Here is an 18,231-nt window from a genome sequence, read left to right as displayed (position 1 = left end):
ATGATTTGGAAAGGCACACACCTGTCTATATAAGTTCCCACGGTAAATGGTGCATGTCAGAGCAAAAACCAAGCCATGAGGTTGAAGGAATTGTCCGTAGAGCTTCGATACAAGATTATGTCGAGGTACAGATCTGGGGAAGGGTACCAAAACATTTCTGCAGCATTGAAGGTCCCCAAGAACACAATGGCCTCTGTCATTCTTAAATGGAAGAAGTTTGGAACCACCAAGACCTCTTCCTAGAGCTGGTCGCTCAGCCAAAACGGGGGAGAAGGGCCTTGGTCAGGGAGGTGACCAAGATCCCGATGGTCACTCTGACAGAGCTCCAGAGATCCTCTGTGGAGATGGGAGAACCTTCCAGAAGGACAACCATCTCTGCAGCACCTCACCAATCAGGCCTTTATGGTAAAATGTCCAGATGGAAGCCATTCCTCAGTAAAAGGCACATGACCTGCCAGCTTGGAGTTTGCCAAAAGGAACCTAAAGGACTCTCACACCATCAGAAATAACATTCTCTGGTCTGATGAAACCAAGATTGATCTCTTTGACCTGAATGTCAAGTGTCACTTATGGAGGAAACCTGACACTATTCCAACGGTAAAGCATGGTGGTGGCAGCGTCATGCTGTGGGGATGTTTTCAGTGGCAGGGACTGGGAAACTAGTCATAATCGAGGGAAAGATGAAGTTGAAGAGATGAAGAGAAGTACAGAGATCCTTGATGAAAACCTGCTCCCGAGAGCTCAGGACCTCAGACTGTGGCGAAGGTTCACCTTCCCACAGGACAACAACCCTAAGCACACAGCCAAGATAATGCAGGAGTGGCTTCGGGACACATCTCTAAATCTCCTTGAGTGGTCCAGCCAGAGGCCGGATTTGAACCCGTTTGAAAGTCTCTGGTGAGACCTGATGATAGCTGTGCAGTGATGCTCTCTGCAGTGATGCTCCCCATCCAACCTGACAGAGCTTGAGAGGATCTGCAGAGACGAATGGAAGAAACTCCCTAAATACAGGTGTGCCAAGCTTGTAGTCATACCCAAGAAGACTTGAGGCTGTGATCGTTGCCAAAGGTGCTTCAACAAAGTAGTGAGTATAGGGTCAGAATACTTACAGTTGAAGTCGGAAGTTTACATCACCTTAGCCAAATACATTTAAACTCAGTTTTTCACAATTACTGACATTTAATCATAGTAAAAATTCCCTGTCTTAGGTCAGTTAGGATCACCACTTTATTTTAAGAATGTGAAATGTCAGAATAATAGCAGAGAGAATGATTTATTTCAGCTTTTATTTCTTTCATCACATTCCCAGTGGGTCAGAAGTTTACACACACTCCATTAGTACTTTGTACTTTTTTTGTACTTTTTTCGGGTAGCCTTCCACAAGCTTCCCACAATAAGTTGGGTGAATTTTGGCCCATTCCTCCTGACAGAGCTGGTGTAACTGAGTCAGGACTGTAGGCCTCCTTGCTTACACATGCTTTTTCAGTTCTGCCCACAAATGTTCTATAGGATTGAGGTCAGGGATTTGTGTTGGCCTATCCAATACCTTGCCTTTGTTGTCCTTAAGCCATTTTGCCACAACTTTGGAAGTATGCTTGGGGTCATTGTCCATTTGGAAGGACCCATTTGCGACCAAGCTTTAACTTCCTGACTGATGTCTTGAGATGTTGCTTCAATATAACCATATTATTTTCCCTCCTCATGATGCCATCTATTTTGAGAAGTGCACCAGTCCCTCCTGCAGCAAAGCACCCCCACAACATGATGCTGCCACTCCCATGCTTCAAGGTTTGGATGGTGTTCTTCGGCTTGCAAGCCTCCCCCTTTTTCCTCCAAACAGAACAACGGTCATTATGGCCAACCAGTTATATTTTTGTTTCATCAGACCAGAGGACATTTCTCCAAAAAGTACGATCTTCGTCCCCATGTGCAGTTGCAAAACGTATTATGGCTTTTTTATGGCGGTTTTGGAGCAGTGGCTTCTTCCTTGCTGAGTGGCCTTTCAGGTTATGTCGATATAGGACTTGTTTTACTGTGTATATAGATACTTTTGTAACTGTTTCCTCCAGCATCTTCACAAGGTCCTTTGCTCCAAAGTACGTTCATCTCTAGGAGACAGAACACGTCTCCTTCCTGAGCGGTATGATGGCAACTTGCGTACTTTCTTTTGTACAGATGAACGTCGTACGTTCAGGCGTTTGGAAATTACTCCCAAGAATGAACCAGACTTGTGGAAGTCCACAAATTTTTTCTGAGTTCTTGGCTGATTTCTTTTGATTTTCCCATGATGTCAAGCACAGAGGCACTGAGTTTGAAGGAAGGCCTTGAAATACATCCACAGGTACACCTCCAGTTGACTCAAATTATCAATCAGAAGCTGCTAAAGCCATGACATCATTTTCTGGAATTTTCCAAGCTGTTTAAAGGCACAGTCAACTTAATGTATGTAAACTTCTCACCCACTGGAATTGTGATACAGTGAATTATAAGTGAAATCATCTGTGTGTAAACAATTTTTGAAAGAATTACTTGTGTCATGCGCAAAGTAGATTTCCTAAACGACTTGCCAAAACTATCGTTTGGTAACAAGAAATTTGTGGAGTGGTTGAAAAACGAGTTTTAATGAGTCCAACATAAGTGTATGTAAAATTCCGACTTCAACCATATGTAAATGTGATATTTCAGATTTTTATGTTTAATACATTTGCAAACGTTTCTAAAAACCTATTTTTGCTTTGTCATTATCGGGTAATGTCTGTAGATGGATGGGGGGGGGAGGGAACAATTGAATCCATATTAGAGTAAGGCTGTAAAGTAACAAAATGTGGAAAAAGTCAAGGGGTCTGAATACTTTCCGAATGCACTGTATACTTCTTGCATAGCTGTTGTGAAGGAAGTTGTCAAGGAAGTGAGTTAGTGTTTACACAGGACCTCCCTCCCCCACCTACTGTCAGCCAATCATGTCAATGCGGAGCTATATGTCGCCCTCTGCATTGTTACAAAATGTGGGAGGCACATAGCAATGCAGTATGGAGCTCGAGTTGGTCTCTGCATGCCTCAGGGGTTCCGCAATGGTGTCACACCCTCCATATGAAGCCTCCGACCACATTTTCAGAACAAGCACAAAATGGCTTTTAGAAAGCACTAGTTTCACCACTGGTGTTTAAAATGAAAAGGCAACTGCAAAAGAAAATTGCTTATCTATTTTGTTATGCTGTTACATTTGTTTCGTTGTTTCATGTTCGATGCACTCAGGGTGTTGTTACATATCATTTGAGAGGCGTTCACCACAAGAAAATGGTGTCATGTCACTATGCCTGATTTAAATACTGTATATGAAATATTTGTTCTCCCTGAGGTGTTTACAGGCATTTGACACCATTCTGCATTTTATCATCTATTTTCCCAACATCATTCAGTTCAATCACATTACATGTTGAAATGTGTTCATTCAGTTGCAGAAGTCAGTCCTGGCTGAGCCCGTATGTGAGCTCACCGTGGCCGCTTTGCGGTTACAATGTAGCCAAGCTGTCTGTATGCGCCTATCAAATAAAATAAAATGGTATTGGTCACATAGACATATTAAGCAAATGTTATTGCGGGTGAAGCGAAATGCTTGTGTTCCTAGATACAACAGTTCAATAGTATATAGCAATTCACAAGAATACACAAATCTTAAAGTAAAAGAATGGAAATAAGAAATATATAAATACTAGGACTAACAATGTCGGATTGACTAAATACAGTAGAATAGAATACAGTATATACATATGAGATGAGTAAAGTAGTATGTAAACATTTATTAAAGTGACTAGTGTTCCATTATTTAAAATGGCCAGTGATTCCATGTCTATGTATATAGTGCAGCAGCCTCTAAGGTGCAGGGTTGAGTAGCCGGTTGGTACCCGGCTTGTGATGGCTATTTAACAGACTGATGTCCTTGAGATATAAGCTATTTTCCAGGCTCTCGGTCCCAGCTTTGATGCACCTGTACTGACCTCGCCTTCTGGATGATAGCGGGGTGAACAGGCCGTGGCTCGGGTGGTTGTTGTCCTTCATGATCTTTTTGGCTTCCTGTGACACCGGGTGCTGTAGGTCTCCATGTCTCAGTTGTCTCAAGGCTTAAAAATCATTCTTTCAAATCGGTCTCCTCCACTTCATCTACACTGATTGAAGTGGATTTAACAAGTGACATCAATAAGGGATCATAGCTTTCACCTGGTCAGTCTGTCATGGAAAGAGCAGACGTTCTTACTGTTTTGTACACTCAGTGTATATGTAGCAATTTAGCAATTAGGATTTATCTGTAATGGTTATGATACATACATTGTTGCTCAATGTTGGCATAAAGATAAACACACACTTTTCTGCCCTTGTGTTACATCATTTAAGTGCTCTAGTTCAATTGTAACGGCTGTTGGTGGAAGAAGGAGTGGACCAAAACACAGCGTGGTAAGTGTCCATGTTAATATTTATTTTAACGCTAAAACAAAATAACAAAAATAGACCAACACGAAACAGTTCTGTCTGGTGCAGAGACAGAAAACACCTACCCACAAACACAGGTGGGAACAGCCTACCTAAGTATGGTTCTCAGTAAGAGACAACGATTGACAGCTGCCTCTGATTGGGAACCATACCAGGCCAAACACATAGAAGTACAAAACATTGAACAAAACATAGAATGCCCACCCCAACTCACGCCATGACCAAACCAAAATAGAGACATAAACAAGGAACTAAGGTCAGGGCGTGACATCAATATCATTTATTGTGGAAGAACCTAGGATAAATTGTTGTGCTCTGTTCATAAATGGTGTCAATGCAAATCAATCAATCAATCAATATTTATAAATCCCTTTTTACATCAGCCGATTTCACAAGGTGCTCTACAGAAACCTAGCCTAAAACCCCAAACCGCAAGCAATGCAGATGTAGATGGTGGCTAGGAAAATAGTCTGGGTGGCCATTTGATTAATTGTTCAGCAGTCTTATGGCTTGGGGGTAGAAGCTGTTAAGGAGCCTTTCGGACCTAGACTTGGCACTCCGGTACCGCTTGCCGTGTGATAGCAGAGAGAACGCCTAATATGACACGCCTAATATATAGGTCCTGGATGGCAGGAAGCTTGGACCAAGTGATAGCGCCTTGCGGTTGAATTATATATTTCTGAACATAGAATACTCATAGTACAGAATAATGCTGCAATATACAAGAAATAAATCTCATTTGGACGAGCCAGAAAAAAATACAAAAAAGTACATTATGCTTTTAAGTTGTATACTATCAGAATATTTAGATATTTATGTATGAGTCTGTACATCATTGCAGTATTGTTTTGTTATTGAGACACTACCTCACTTTGGTTTTGTGTATTTTAATTTGTATGTTCTCTGACATCTGTTCAAATAATGTATAATGGTGCATTTTTTAAAATTATTTTCAACCTATCGTCTCCAGTAAAATTGTTTTCAACAGTAATTATACCGATGGTATTAATGTTAAGCACAATTTATTTTAAAAAACAAACCAAAAAATCATAATTTTTATCAAATTCAAATTTGGACCTCGAAGCCAGTTCCTGTACTTTTTTCCTTTTTCCCAAACTGATTTTGACCTGGGATACCAGTGGGTGCAATAAATGAGGCAAAACAGAAAACCAGCAGTAATCTGGACCTTGTAGGGTAAGAGTTGAATACCACTGATGTATATGGTTTCCTCTGAACACAAAACCAACAGAGGTGTGTGGTGTGGGTTACATTAGCAGAAAATGGAGACAATCCAACTGCCTTTCACACAGAACATCTGATTGTGTGGTGGTGGTTGTTTCTTTGGTTCTGTAGGAAGTTGCTGAGTATATACTACTGCTACGTTCCCGGATATCCAGGCATGAGGCCCTGTTTAAAAACTCACATCAGACTAAGTATTGTTAGAGTAAATTAAGGCATTATCATAGAAGTGAAACAGAAATTCTAATAAATAGCCCTTTGTTTTAATACTAAACTGTGAAAATAAGGCATTTCCTTTGACTGTCAAAGGTTGAAGAAGAGAAACTAACATGTCACAATCAAGGAATTCTAAAAGAGCTACCGGAAAAACTCTCTGTTAACACATATATTAGACGTCGATTAAGACAGCCCCCCGCATATCTCTGATTCAGAGGGGTTGGGTGAAATGCGGAGGACACATCTCTGATTCAGAGGGGTTGGGTGAAATGCGGAGGACACATCTCTGATTCAGAGGGGTTGGGTGAAATGCGGAGGACACATCTCTGATTCAGAGGGGTTGGGTGAAATGCGGAGGACACATCTCTGATTCAGAGGAGTTGGGTGAAATGCGGAGGACACATCTCTGATTCAGAGGGGTTGGGTGAAATGCGGAGGACACATCTCTGATTCAGAGGGGTTGGGTGAAATGCGGAGGACACATTTCGATTGAATGCATTCAATTGTGCAACTGGCTAGGTATGACAAGACAGTTAGTTGGATCTAAGATTGTGTGTTTGTTTACCCAATACTTACCAATTACACAATACTTTCATTTGACCAGTTAAGTAGTATACATTGTTATTCCGTAAAATGTTATGAATTTTGTTCAAACAGTTTTTTTCTGTTCTCACTTATCCCCAAATGATTAAGCAGTAAGGTCCACGTTTACCAGTCCACGTGGGCTGTGAATGTCAGAGTTTGTCCTTGCCTTCTAATCCAATACCTCGGTATTAAACTGTGTGGACCTAACAGCCAGTCAATGACATTAATTGATATGCCAATGAATGATCAATTGAATTGATCAATTACATGCCCAGGAAATGTAATCCTCCACGAGTAAGAAGTATATTCCTATGTGTTGTCCTATGGTAATGACCATCCTCTCCTCTCTCACAGCCATGGCGGTGAATGTTGTATCTCACAGCCTGAACCTCCTGGAGACTCTCAAAGACTCCATCGAGAACGACAAGCTGTCAGACGTCAAGGATGCTGTGGAGGACCACCTGATCAGCCGGATCAACTTGGTCGTGGCAGGAGAGCGGGGGCCCGAGAAGTCTGCCTTCCTTAACGCCCTCTGTAGTGTGGGCCCTTTGGATTAACCCCTTCTCCCCCACCCCTCCAAAGGATCTGGCCATCTACACAAACCCAAACACCCAGATTTCTGCCTGAGGGACCTGCCACCCGTCCCTGGAGCCTTGCCCTTTGACCCGGAAGCTTACGTGGGGCTAGTCAAGTTCCTGCGGTACAACGTGGTGGTCATGGTGTTCACTCAGTCTCCAGGCCAACAGCGTGGTGGTGTTCCTGGAGGCCCTCTCGGTGCAGAGGGACATGGTGTACTTTGCCCTGCTGGCCTTCGATATTGACATGGAGAAGAGCCTGGAAGAGAGGCGGGAGGCCAGCCTGGAGGTGCAGAAGGCCAAGGGGGTGGCCCTGCCTAAGGTTCCTAGTGAGACCGTCCTGTCTGGAGAAACTTGACTCCTGGAGCCTTTTGGACCTAGACTTGGCATTCCGTTACCGTTTGCTGTGCTGTAGCAGAGAGAACAGTCTACAGTATATCCGGGCCCACGCCCTCCTCAAGGCCTTGCCCACTCTCTCCCCAGCTTCTGGTCACCCAGAAGAAGGACACCTTCAAGGCCCTGGTGTGGGCGGTCGCCTTGCTCTTTGGAGTGGTGTCAGCCATCCCTGTGCCCCTTGTGGCCTGGTATGGTGGATGGCAGTGTGGGTGTGAGGATTCTCACCAAGAAATAAAGGAGAGCCGCACACTCTAGGAGCTTAAATGCAAAAATGTAATGTCCAACGTTTCGACAGACAAGCTGTCTTCATCAGTGTATAATGACAAACACTGAGGGGTGACTCGTTTATATCGTGTCAAAAGACACACACAGGTGTCTGTAATCATGGCCGGGTGTGGTCATGTTTCCTTCAAAAACCCCCAAACAGGGAAACAGATTCCAATCAAAGGTGTGATCACGTGCTCCACTAATGCAGTTATTCATCTTATAACTTGTCCTTGTGGTAAAAATTATGTGGGTAAAACAAAGCACGAATTAAAAGTACGAATCTCAGAGCATCGTAGCACCATTAGGTGCAAAAACTTGACTTACCAAGTTGCAGCCCACATTTTGGAAGCAAACCACTCGATTTCGTCTCTACGTTATATTGGCATTGAACATGTCACCCTCCCTAGGAGAGGGGTGACCTCGACAAATTATTGTTAAAACGAGAGGCTGCCTGGATCTTTAATTTAAAGACCCTTGCTCCCTTCGGTCTCAACGTAGACTTTGTTCTGAAGCCATTGTTGTGATTATTGTGCTATTGTAAATGTTTGCTGGCTTATGTAGCCAAGTTGTATCTATGATTGTACGCTATCCATTTATGTTTTTAAATGCTATTTTAATATATGAGAATTAACCAATGATATCAGGCCACACCCGGCTATGATTACAGACACCTGTGTGTCTTTTGACACGATATAAACGAGTCACCCCGCAGTGTTTGTCATTATACCCTGATGAAGACAGCTTGTCTGTCGAAACGTTGGACATTACATTTTTGCATCTGAGCTCCTAGAGTGTGCGGCTCTCCTTTATTTTTCAAAGTGTTCTACTCCGCTAGCCAGCACCTCGCCTAAATAGGTGTGCGTTTCTTTCGCCTCTAGAGGATTCTCACCAAGACCAGGGCCTTGCTCTGTTTGGATGACGAGTCCTTGGAGCTGTTGGCAGGGAAACACGGCATGGAACCTATTTCGTGAACATGATTAACTGTGTATGCACTTTGTTTTCTAGATGTGAAGGAACCCAAGAGCTCTGGTAGTAACACAGTGAGAGAGGGTGATACCCTGAATCTGACCTGCACTGATGACAGCTACCCACCATCATCATCAAACGTCACCTGGAGTAAGAATGTGTAGAACTGCAGGAAATTTGCTGTAAACTGCTAATCATTCTCTCCGCCCCATGGCAAAATAAGTATAATAGGATGAAATGAGTTATAAAATTGCAAATTCTTCTCTGAACCCCATGGCAGAATGTGTATATTTGCAGCATTTCTCTATGTCCCATGGCAAAATGTGTAGAATAATAATTTTTTTCGAGGTCAAGAGTGGGGCCCTAAAATGTTGTGCTTGCAAGGTAGGGGAAACAACATTTTTGCTTAGGGCCCCCAAAAGGCTACCGCCAGCTCTGACTACATGTGTGGGTATGGATGTTGTTAAGCAGACCCGTGAGCCACTGCTGCCCCCCTGATGAGTTCAGATTTTTTGTGGCCCCCACCCCCATCAAAGTTGCCGATTCCCGATTTATACCATTGGTAGCCTGTAATTATTGTTGAGTGAAATTTGTGGAGATGGTAGGTTGGAAATAGCAAAAAAGAAATACCCCATTTATACATGCTTTGAACAGATTTCAGAGAACAAACAAATGAAAAAAGTGAGGTAGTGCCTCAATATAAAATAATGTTGAAATAATGAACACCTATAAATCGAAAAATATTCTCAGATACTGGTGAGCTGACAATGTCAAAAACGATACACACGCTTCAATGGGGCAGAAGGCCGTGTGTTGTGGTGATTATGAACGGTCAGACAGCTACAGTAGCAACAGTGACACAAAGCTGCCATGTGGGGAATCATAGGTGGCTCGTTTCAGCTAGTTGTATCTTGTTCTTGATACCATGTCTTGTTTTGACTGATGTCACGTCTATGTTAATATGTTAAAAAAAATGCTGGCTAGCTAACCAACAACTGTAATAATGTATTTGTATTTTCAATAAACATTGGAGAAGAAATATACTTTACATGTTGTCAACGATCTAAGTCAACCTGTCTCTACCATTCCAAACCACATCTTTGTCAGTCCTTCCTCATGGTGACAAAACAGAATTATTACAAAAGTCAAATGACACTTCCTTGAAAAACATTACCAAAACTTGCTTCTATGTACAACTAGAAAATATTCTTATTGAAATTGTACAACCACCAGGAACATACAGTACCAGCTGACACCGGGCTGTAAAATAGAGCATTTACCAAAACTATTAACTACACTAGTTTCAGTTGAACAAAAGTCCCAGTATCATCATAAAACTCAATTCGGATTCAGAAAATTATTTAAGAACCCATGGCTAATACTGTATGCCATCCCCCACGTTTCTAGCGAAAATTGCTTTGTCACTCACCACCACCCATAATAGCCTTGACGTTGGAGTAAAGCGCTGTATCCTCATCTGTCTCTGTTGCTGGCTTACCGTTCCCTTTCTCCTCATCCTTCCCCATATTCATACCACTCCCCTCTCCTCCATCATCATCCCCTTCTTTCTTCTTCTCTCTTTTGATTTTGGCGTAGTCTGACTCTGTGGTGGTGGTCTTCTTCTGTGCCTCCTCAGGAGTCTTCTTCTTCAGCAGGGAGTAGTTGATTCTGGCGTAGTCCACTTCATTTAGTTCTTCCCCTGTGGCAAATTTTCCCCCGGCTCCACTGGTCTGGGGCCCTCCATTTTCAGCTCCCTCCCTCAGCTCCAACTGCAGAGGGGTCTGTTCGCCGTCCACAGCCTGTCCTGCATTTGTCTATGGAGTAGATGACAAAGTACTGTGTTAGGAGTCTTTTGTTAGCTTGGTGATGTTACGGCTGTCGTTGGAATGAGACCAAGGTGCAGCGTGGTAGGCGTACATTTTGAATTTATTAAATGAACACCAATAAAACAAGAAAGATAAACGACACGTAAAGTATTGTAGCGCTAAACCAGCAGCTAACAAAAACAAGATCCCATAACAGAAAGTGGGAAAAAGGGCTGCCTAAGTATGATTCCCAATCAGAGACAACGATAGACAGCTGCCTCTGATTGGGAACCATACTCGGCCAAAAACAAAGAAATAGACAACATAGAATGCCCACCCCAAATCACACCCTGACCTAACCAAACAGAGAAATAAAACGGCTCTCTAAGGTCAGGGCGTGACAGGTGATCTCAGATCTGTTTATGCTGTCTTATCAACTCATATTGGCATGTCAATGCTAACTAAATGTTGGTAAAGCTGAATAAAGAAAGAAACTGGTACTGCACCTGTTGGTCTTCACATGTCACCATCTCCAGGTTCATGAAAGGGCTTTTGGAGTCTGAGTCCTTTGGGATCCTCTCTTTTTGCCTAAGGACAATATTGCAAATTAAATTTATCTAACTGTATCTTGAATTGTGTGTAACAGTGATAACACCAAGTAAAACTGAAATGATAACTTAAAACACAAAATATAAATATCCATTAACAAACGACTTATAGCTTAGACTAATTTCCACTTCCTGAACACATACTACTTAAAGAAAAAACATAGCCTTTTCTTAGTAAAAATGAAATAAATACAGTTTTCTTTCCACCATATAGTCAGACACATTCTATTCACAGGCTTGTACACAGCACAGAGGTTGTAGTAGCATTTTAGCAGTGCAGGAGATGCTGATATAGAACATGGGATCAACAATCAATATAATAAAATATACAAAAACATACATCAAATAATAACTGAAAGTCAAGTGCGGTTGCATATGAGTATATTAGCAAAAACGTCCATTACATTATGGTGCAAGGCGTTGGTGCATTCGACAACATATCTGATTCTCTTGATAGTAAATATGAATTTCTAAAGACAATCTGCAATTGATTTAAAAAACAACACTCAGTTAACACTAACTGTACATCAGTAATAGAATGCATGTACCTTTTACATTTCCCTTTCAAACACAGGAAGATACAACAGATGGTGGCTGAGAAGGCTGCACCAATCACAAATGCAGTAATCAGTTTTAGGTCCGACAGCATAGCTACAATGCCTTCCCATTCCTCTAAAAAGAGAACAACAAATCAAATCAAATTAAATCAAATGTTATTTGTCACATACACATGGTTAGCAGATGTTAATGTGAGTGTAGCGAAATGCTTGTGCTTCTAGTTCCGACCGTGCAGTAATAACCAACGAGTAATCTAACCTAACAATTTCACAACAGCTACCTTATACACACAAGTGTAAAGGGATGAAGAATATGTACATAAAGATATATGAATGAGTGATGGTACAGAACGGCATAGGCAAGATGCAGTAGATGGTATCAAGTACAGTATATACATATGAGATGAGTAATGTAGGGTTATGTAAACAAAGTGGCATAGTTTAAAGTGGCTAGTGATACATGTATTACATAAAGACGCAGTAGATGATATAGAGTACAGTATATACATATGCATATGAGATGAGTAATGTAGGGTATGTAAACATTATATTAAGTAGCATTGTTTAAAGTGGCTAGTGATATGTTTTTACATCAATTTCCAACTCTGAATGGGAAGTGGCTCATTACTTCATATCCCCTGGAAGAAAATATTAATTTCTCTAAGCCTAAATGTACATAACATCATAAATATTGCAAACATTGGGTGGGAATGGGAAGCTGTGACTCTAACCAAGTAACTTGACATACATATTTACCTCTTTGCTTTTCTTGGCTCTTATTTTGGTAGACGTACAGCTTCTCTCTCACTACACCCACAACATTTCTGCTGACACATTCCACAGTGATGTTGTTGTGGTTTCCAACAGTCAGGCTGATGGTGCTGTTCACTGAGGAACCCAACACTGACGTAGTGGGGCTGCACCTCCCTGTGTTGAGCTCCAGCAGTGGCCACACTATGAGGGGTAAGGGAACCCCCTGACTGACACACACACAGGTCATGACCTCTGCCTGGTCCACACACCCAGAGCCAGGAAGAATCACAGGAAGGTCTGGAAAAAGACAGTGAAGAGAGAGATATCAGTGATGCTAAAAACATGCCAGAGTAATTCCAGATCATAAAATAGGACATGAGTTTGTATATTTCAGTCCAGTTTGTACTTACACATCACAGTGACAACAATGGAAGCTGTCAAAGTCCTGTTAAGGTGTTGAACTGTACACACATACTCCCCAGCATGTTCTCTTGTCACATTGGAGATGGTGAGAGCAGCATTTTCCCTGTAATTCTGAAGTGGGGCACTTGTCCCGTTCTTACTCCAAGTGATGTCAGATGGAGGGTAACTGTTAACACTGCAGGTCAGATCCAGGGTACCATCCTCCTTCACCATTTCATTTCCAGTTATTTGAGGGTCTTTCACATCTTTAAGTGCAAAGAGTTTCTAATTGTACACATTTATTTTTAAACACACTAAATTCAGACTATGTTGGTTGAGGGACTAATAGCAATGGATCATGATTAAAAAAGGAAAAAGTCAAAGCCATGACATAACTGCAGGTGGAGCCTTTATACTGTATCATTTGCTTATTATCAAGGTTATTCCTAGGTTTCAAAGATTCTCTGGAATAAGGTGTTTCATGTCAAATGTAGGATAGGTGGTACTCACATGTCACATTCAAAGTTACTGTCTCTTCAATTTGATATTTTTTCTGGAAGGTTACTTGACACGTAACCATCATGTTGTGGTGTTCAGCTGAGGGGGTAAAGGTCAACGTTGAGAAGTGGGTTGTTGTCACATGGGTCAGGTCCTCTCTAATCTGTATGGTGGTGTTGTCTCTGAGCTCAGTGATGTTGTCTCCTGTTCCTCTGCATGTCCATGTGATGTTAGGAGGAGTTCCAGAGCAGATCCCCGGGGCGGTGCAGGTCAGAGTAGCTGGTTCTCCCTCTGTCAGAGGAGGAGTCAACACTGAGGGCTTCTGGGTCAGAGCTGGAGGCAGGAAATACAAACACAGAAGTGAGTTTTACATTTGTGTACCAGACATCAGAGAAACAGAATCAGACACAGTGTAACATTATCCTAACTATGCTACCCATGTTAATTAAACTGCTCCAAATAATGCCCCCCAAAATTCCACCATTGTTTAGAAAAAAGCAGACTTTGGAAAGGGAGACTTGGGGAGGGGAATCTTGGCATTTGTGAATTGGAGGTATGTACCTGTATGTTACAGTCAGTGTACATAACTAACTACAGTAATAGTCATGTCAATGTAACTGAGCGTAATAGTCATGTTGTACCTGTCACTGTGATTTTCATTTTCTGTGGGTATGTAAATGATCCTCCTAACGTTCTGAATTGATACTCTCCAGCATCATTCTCTCTGATGTCGTTGATGATCACACTACAGTTCTTCTTTGTCAGATCAGCCTCTAGTAGAGACACTCTCTGTTTAAAATTCTCCTGCGCTTTATGGGGAGTTTCAGAGTGGAAAATTATCTTTTTATCCTTATCACATTTGCCATTTGTAAGGCACTTGAACCATATTGCAGGGGTAGTTTTGATGTTATCAGGGTGAGTGAAAGTACATGAAATAACAGCACATAGTCCCTTCTCTGCTGTTATTTCTGCTGGACTGAAGGTGATGGTCCAGGGTGATGGTGTTGTTGGTGGTGGTTGTTGCTGTCCTGATGGAGGGAAATGAATACAGTCATGAGTAATACAGAAAGCACTTGGATACTACTTCACTTGTTCGTAAACATTTTTTATGAGATAATGTCTACTGAGATATTTGCCAAACCACTACTACTACCACATCTACTTATGATTATCATATCAACATTAGTTGTGATAAAAGGGACGTTACCGTTGCATGTGGCTCTCTCTGTCAGAGAGAGAAGTAGAGCTGCCGAGATGAGGACCCACATCCTGCCTCCACTGCCTTGATGAATCAATCACACGGGGTCTCTTTCCTCTTTCTCTTATTGTCACTATCTCTGACGGTGTCCACTGGTCTGGAGCACAGGTGTGAAATAGAATTTGAAATGGTGTTGTGATAATAACAACATATAGCAATACACATCCGATATTAATGTTTCATTACATCTTTATGAGTGCTACAGTGTCATCCATAACAACCGTCGTATAGCATGTTTATTCAACTAAGACGTATTTTGCTGTAATGCCTAGAGAGTATGTCAAAGAAAAATGCATGGTCTCAGTGTCACGACTTCCACCGAAGGTGGCTCCGCTGCCTGTTCGGGTGGCGCTCGGCGGTCGTCGCCGGTCTACTAGCTGCCAACGATCCCCTTTTCCTTTTCTGTTTGTTATGTCTTATTGGTTGCACCTGTTTCTTGTTTGAGTTTTGTTTCAGGGCTATTTAAGCCTGTTAGGCCCGCCTGCTTTTGTGCGGGCTTGTTCTCTGTTTGTCTATGTTGGTTGCGTTTATGTTCACTGACTGTTTGGTGTCCAGTTTTGGGTTGGACATATCTATTTTCGCCTGTCGTTTTTGGCGTTACTTTTGGACACCGTAATAAAGTTTGTTTTTCCCCATTATCCTCTGCTCTCTGCTCTGCGCCTGACTCCACACCCACCACTCCTAGCTGTGTGACACTCAGTTCCTATGAGCGCCTTCTTCTTAATGCATTCCAAGCACATTTATAACTCCTTATGAGTGACTCCTTATAAAACATTATAATGCCCAGCATAAGCGTTAATAACTGCTCCAAAATATCTTTAACTGCATTCATAAATCTTTATGCATAAGCTACAGTTGAAGTCGGAGGTTTACACACACTTAGGTTGGAGTCATTAAAATTTGTTTTTCAACACCTCCACAAATTTCTTGTTAACAAACTATAGTTTTGGCAAGTCGGTTAGGACATCTACTTTGTGGATGACACAAGTAATCTTTCCAACAATTGTTTACAGACAGATTATTTCACTTACTTCACCGTATCACAATTCCAGTGGGTCAGAAGTTTACATACACTAAGTTGACTAGGCCTTTAAACAGCTTGCAAAATTCCAGAAAATCATGTCATGGCTTTAGAAGCTTCTTATAGGCTGATTGAAATCATTTGAGTCAATTGCAGGATGGATGTATTTCAAGGCCTACCTTCAAACTCAGTGCCTCTTTGCTTGACATCATGGGAAAATCAAAAGAAATCAGCCAAGACCTCCACAAGTCTGGTTCATCCTTGGGAGCAATTTCCAAACGCCTGAACGAACCACGATCATCTGTACAAACAATAGTACACAAGTATAAACACCATGGGACCACGCAGCCGTCATACCGCTCAGGAAGGAGATGCGTTCTGTCTCCTAAAGATTAATGTACTTTGGTGCAAAAAGTGCAAATCAATCCCAGAACAACAGCAAATTACCTTGTGAAGATGCTGGAGGAAAACAGGTACAAAAGTATCTATATCCAAAGTAAAACAAGTCCTATATCAACATAACCTGAAAGTCTGCCGCTGCTCCAAGGAAGAAGCCACTGCTCCAAAACTGCCATAAAAAAAAGCGGGGTTTGCAACTGCACATGGGGACAAAGATTGTACTTTTGGAGAAATGTCCTCTGGTCTGATGAAATAAAAATAGAACTGTTTGGCCATAATGACCATCGTTATGTTTGGAGAAAAAAGGGGGATGTTTGCAAGCTGAAGAACACCATCCCAAGCGTGAAGCACGGGGGTGGCAGCATCATGTTGTGGGGGTGCTTTGCTGCAGGAGGGACTGGTGCACTTCATAAAATAGATGGCATCATGAGGAGGGAAAATAATGTGGTTATATTGAAGCAACATCTCAAGACATCAGTCAGGAAGTTAAAGCTTGGTCGCAAACGGGGCTTCCAAATGGACAATGACCCCAAGCATACTTCCAAAGTTGTGGCAAAATGGCTTAAGGACAACAAAGTCACGGTATTGGAGTGGCCATCACAAAGCCCTGACCTCAATTCTATAGAAAATGTGTGGGCAGAACTGAAAAAGCATGTGCGAGCATGGAGGCCTACAAACCTGACTCAGTTACACCATCTCTGTCAGAAGTAATGGGCCAAAATTCACCCAACTTATTGTGCGAAGCTTGTGGAAGGCTACCCGAAAGGTTTGACCCAAGTTAAACAATTTAAAGTCCATGCTACCAAATATTAATTCAGTGTATGTAAACTTCTGACCCACTGGGAATGTGATGAAAGAAATAAAAGCCGAAATAAATCATTCTCTCTGCTATTATTGTGACATTTCACATTCTTAAAATAAAGTGGTGATCCTAACTGACCTAAGACAGGGAATTTGTACTATGATTAAATGTCAGGAATTGTGAAAAACTGAGTTTAAATGTATTTGGCGCAGGTGTATGTAAACTTCCGACTTCAACTGTATATAAAGCCTTTTGAAGCAATGTGTTGTAATGCCATAAAGGATTAATAGAAAATTACCATTACATTAAGTAGTCATAATCAAGTTTTAACAGTCATTCAATGTAACAAAACCAAACTATATAATGGTTCAATAGCTTGTCTTTCGATCCATGCAGAAAGTTAGACTGAATCAGCACATTACCTCTCTGTGTGCTCTCTCCTCCTGTTGATCAGGAGCCCTGTGTGTCTCTGATGGGTGTGAACTGTCACTTCATGTCCCCAGTCTGTTACTCTCTCTGACCTGGTGCTGCAATCCAGGAAGTCCCTCTGTACTGTATACCGCCCAGCCATACTGTATATAGACCATAATCAACCTACCCATCAAACCAACTTGGTTAACATTTAAGTCATTTAGCAGACACTCATATCCAGAGAAACTTACAGTAGTGAGTCAATGCATTTTTGTACCTTTTCCTGTATTGGTCCCCCGTGGGAATCAAACCCACAACCCAGGCATTGCAAGCACCGTACTCAAACAACTGACCCACAGACTGCAATCCCAACACACACTGCAATACCCATGCCTTTTATATTTACATGCAGTTTCATTTTACTATAAGACAGATTTATACAAGAAAATGTGTACATATTTCAAGATTGGCCGTTTGTAACAAGTACATGTGAATAATATGGAAAATGCCTTGCATTGGATAGAGATACGCTTGCAATATTCTCTCTCTTTTTTAACCCCTCTGTGGTCTGAAAGATGTTGTCGTTTCCTCAATATGCAAGATCTGCTTGCAAAAAGGGTACTTCCCTTTATATGCGTTAAAAACACATTCGCTGACATATTCTTAAGTAACTCACAAGCATGCTGAATGCATTTATTATGAGCGACAGGTAGCCTAGAGTTTAAAAGCGTTGAGGCAGTAACTGAAAAGTTGAGGTCAGGGCTCTGTGCAGGCCAGTCAACTATTTCCACCCTGATCTCGACAAACCATTTCTGTACGGACCTCTCGTGGTGCATGAGGGCATTGTCATGCTGAAGAAGGAAAGGGCCTTCCCCAAACTGTTTCCACAAAGTTGGATGCACAGAATCATCTAGAATGTCATTGTATGCTGTAGCGTTAAGCTTTCCCTTCACTGGAGCTAAGGGGCATGGCCCGAACAATGAAA

The 18,231-nt window shown here is 41.8% G+C and overlaps 1 protein-coding gene and 1 pseudogene across 1 annotated transcript; one reads left to right on the top strand and one right to left on the bottom strand.

The window, feature by feature from the left end:
• The first annotated feature begins 6,884 nt into the window (after positions 1-6,884).
• LOC129837562 (uncharacterized) lies at positions 6,885-7,734 on the top strand (annotated as a pseudogene).
• An 816-nt stretch (positions 7,735-8,550) lies between these two features.
• LOC129837277 (sialic acid-binding Ig-like lectin 5) lies at positions 8,551-14,706 on the bottom strand. The gene is made up of 8 exons (XM_055903306.1): positions 14,563-14,706; positions 13,997-14,383; positions 13,368-13,688; positions 12,866-13,123; positions 12,459-12,752; positions 11,694-11,817; positions 11,044-11,125; positions 8,551-10,546 (listed from the first exon to the last, which is right to left on the bottom strand). Exons 1-8 carry the CDS (start codon positions 14,621-14,623, stop codon positions 10,154-10,156), a joined length of 1,920 nt encoding a protein of 639 aa, XP_055759281.1. The 5' UTR covers positions 14,624-14,706; the 3' UTR covers positions 8,551-10,153.
• Between the last annotated feature and the right edge of the window lie 3,525 nt (positions 14,707-18,231).

The sequence above is a fragment of the Salvelinus fontinalis genome, chromosome 38 (assembly GCF_029448725.1).
Source record: "Salvelinus fontinalis isolate EN_2023a chromosome 38, ASM2944872v1, whole genome shotgun sequence".
Classification (NCBI taxonomy): domain Eukaryota; kingdom Metazoa; phylum Chordata; class Actinopteri; order Salmoniformes; family Salmonidae; genus Salvelinus; species Salvelinus fontinalis.
This window is presented reverse-complemented; position numbering and strand designations above follow the sequence as displayed.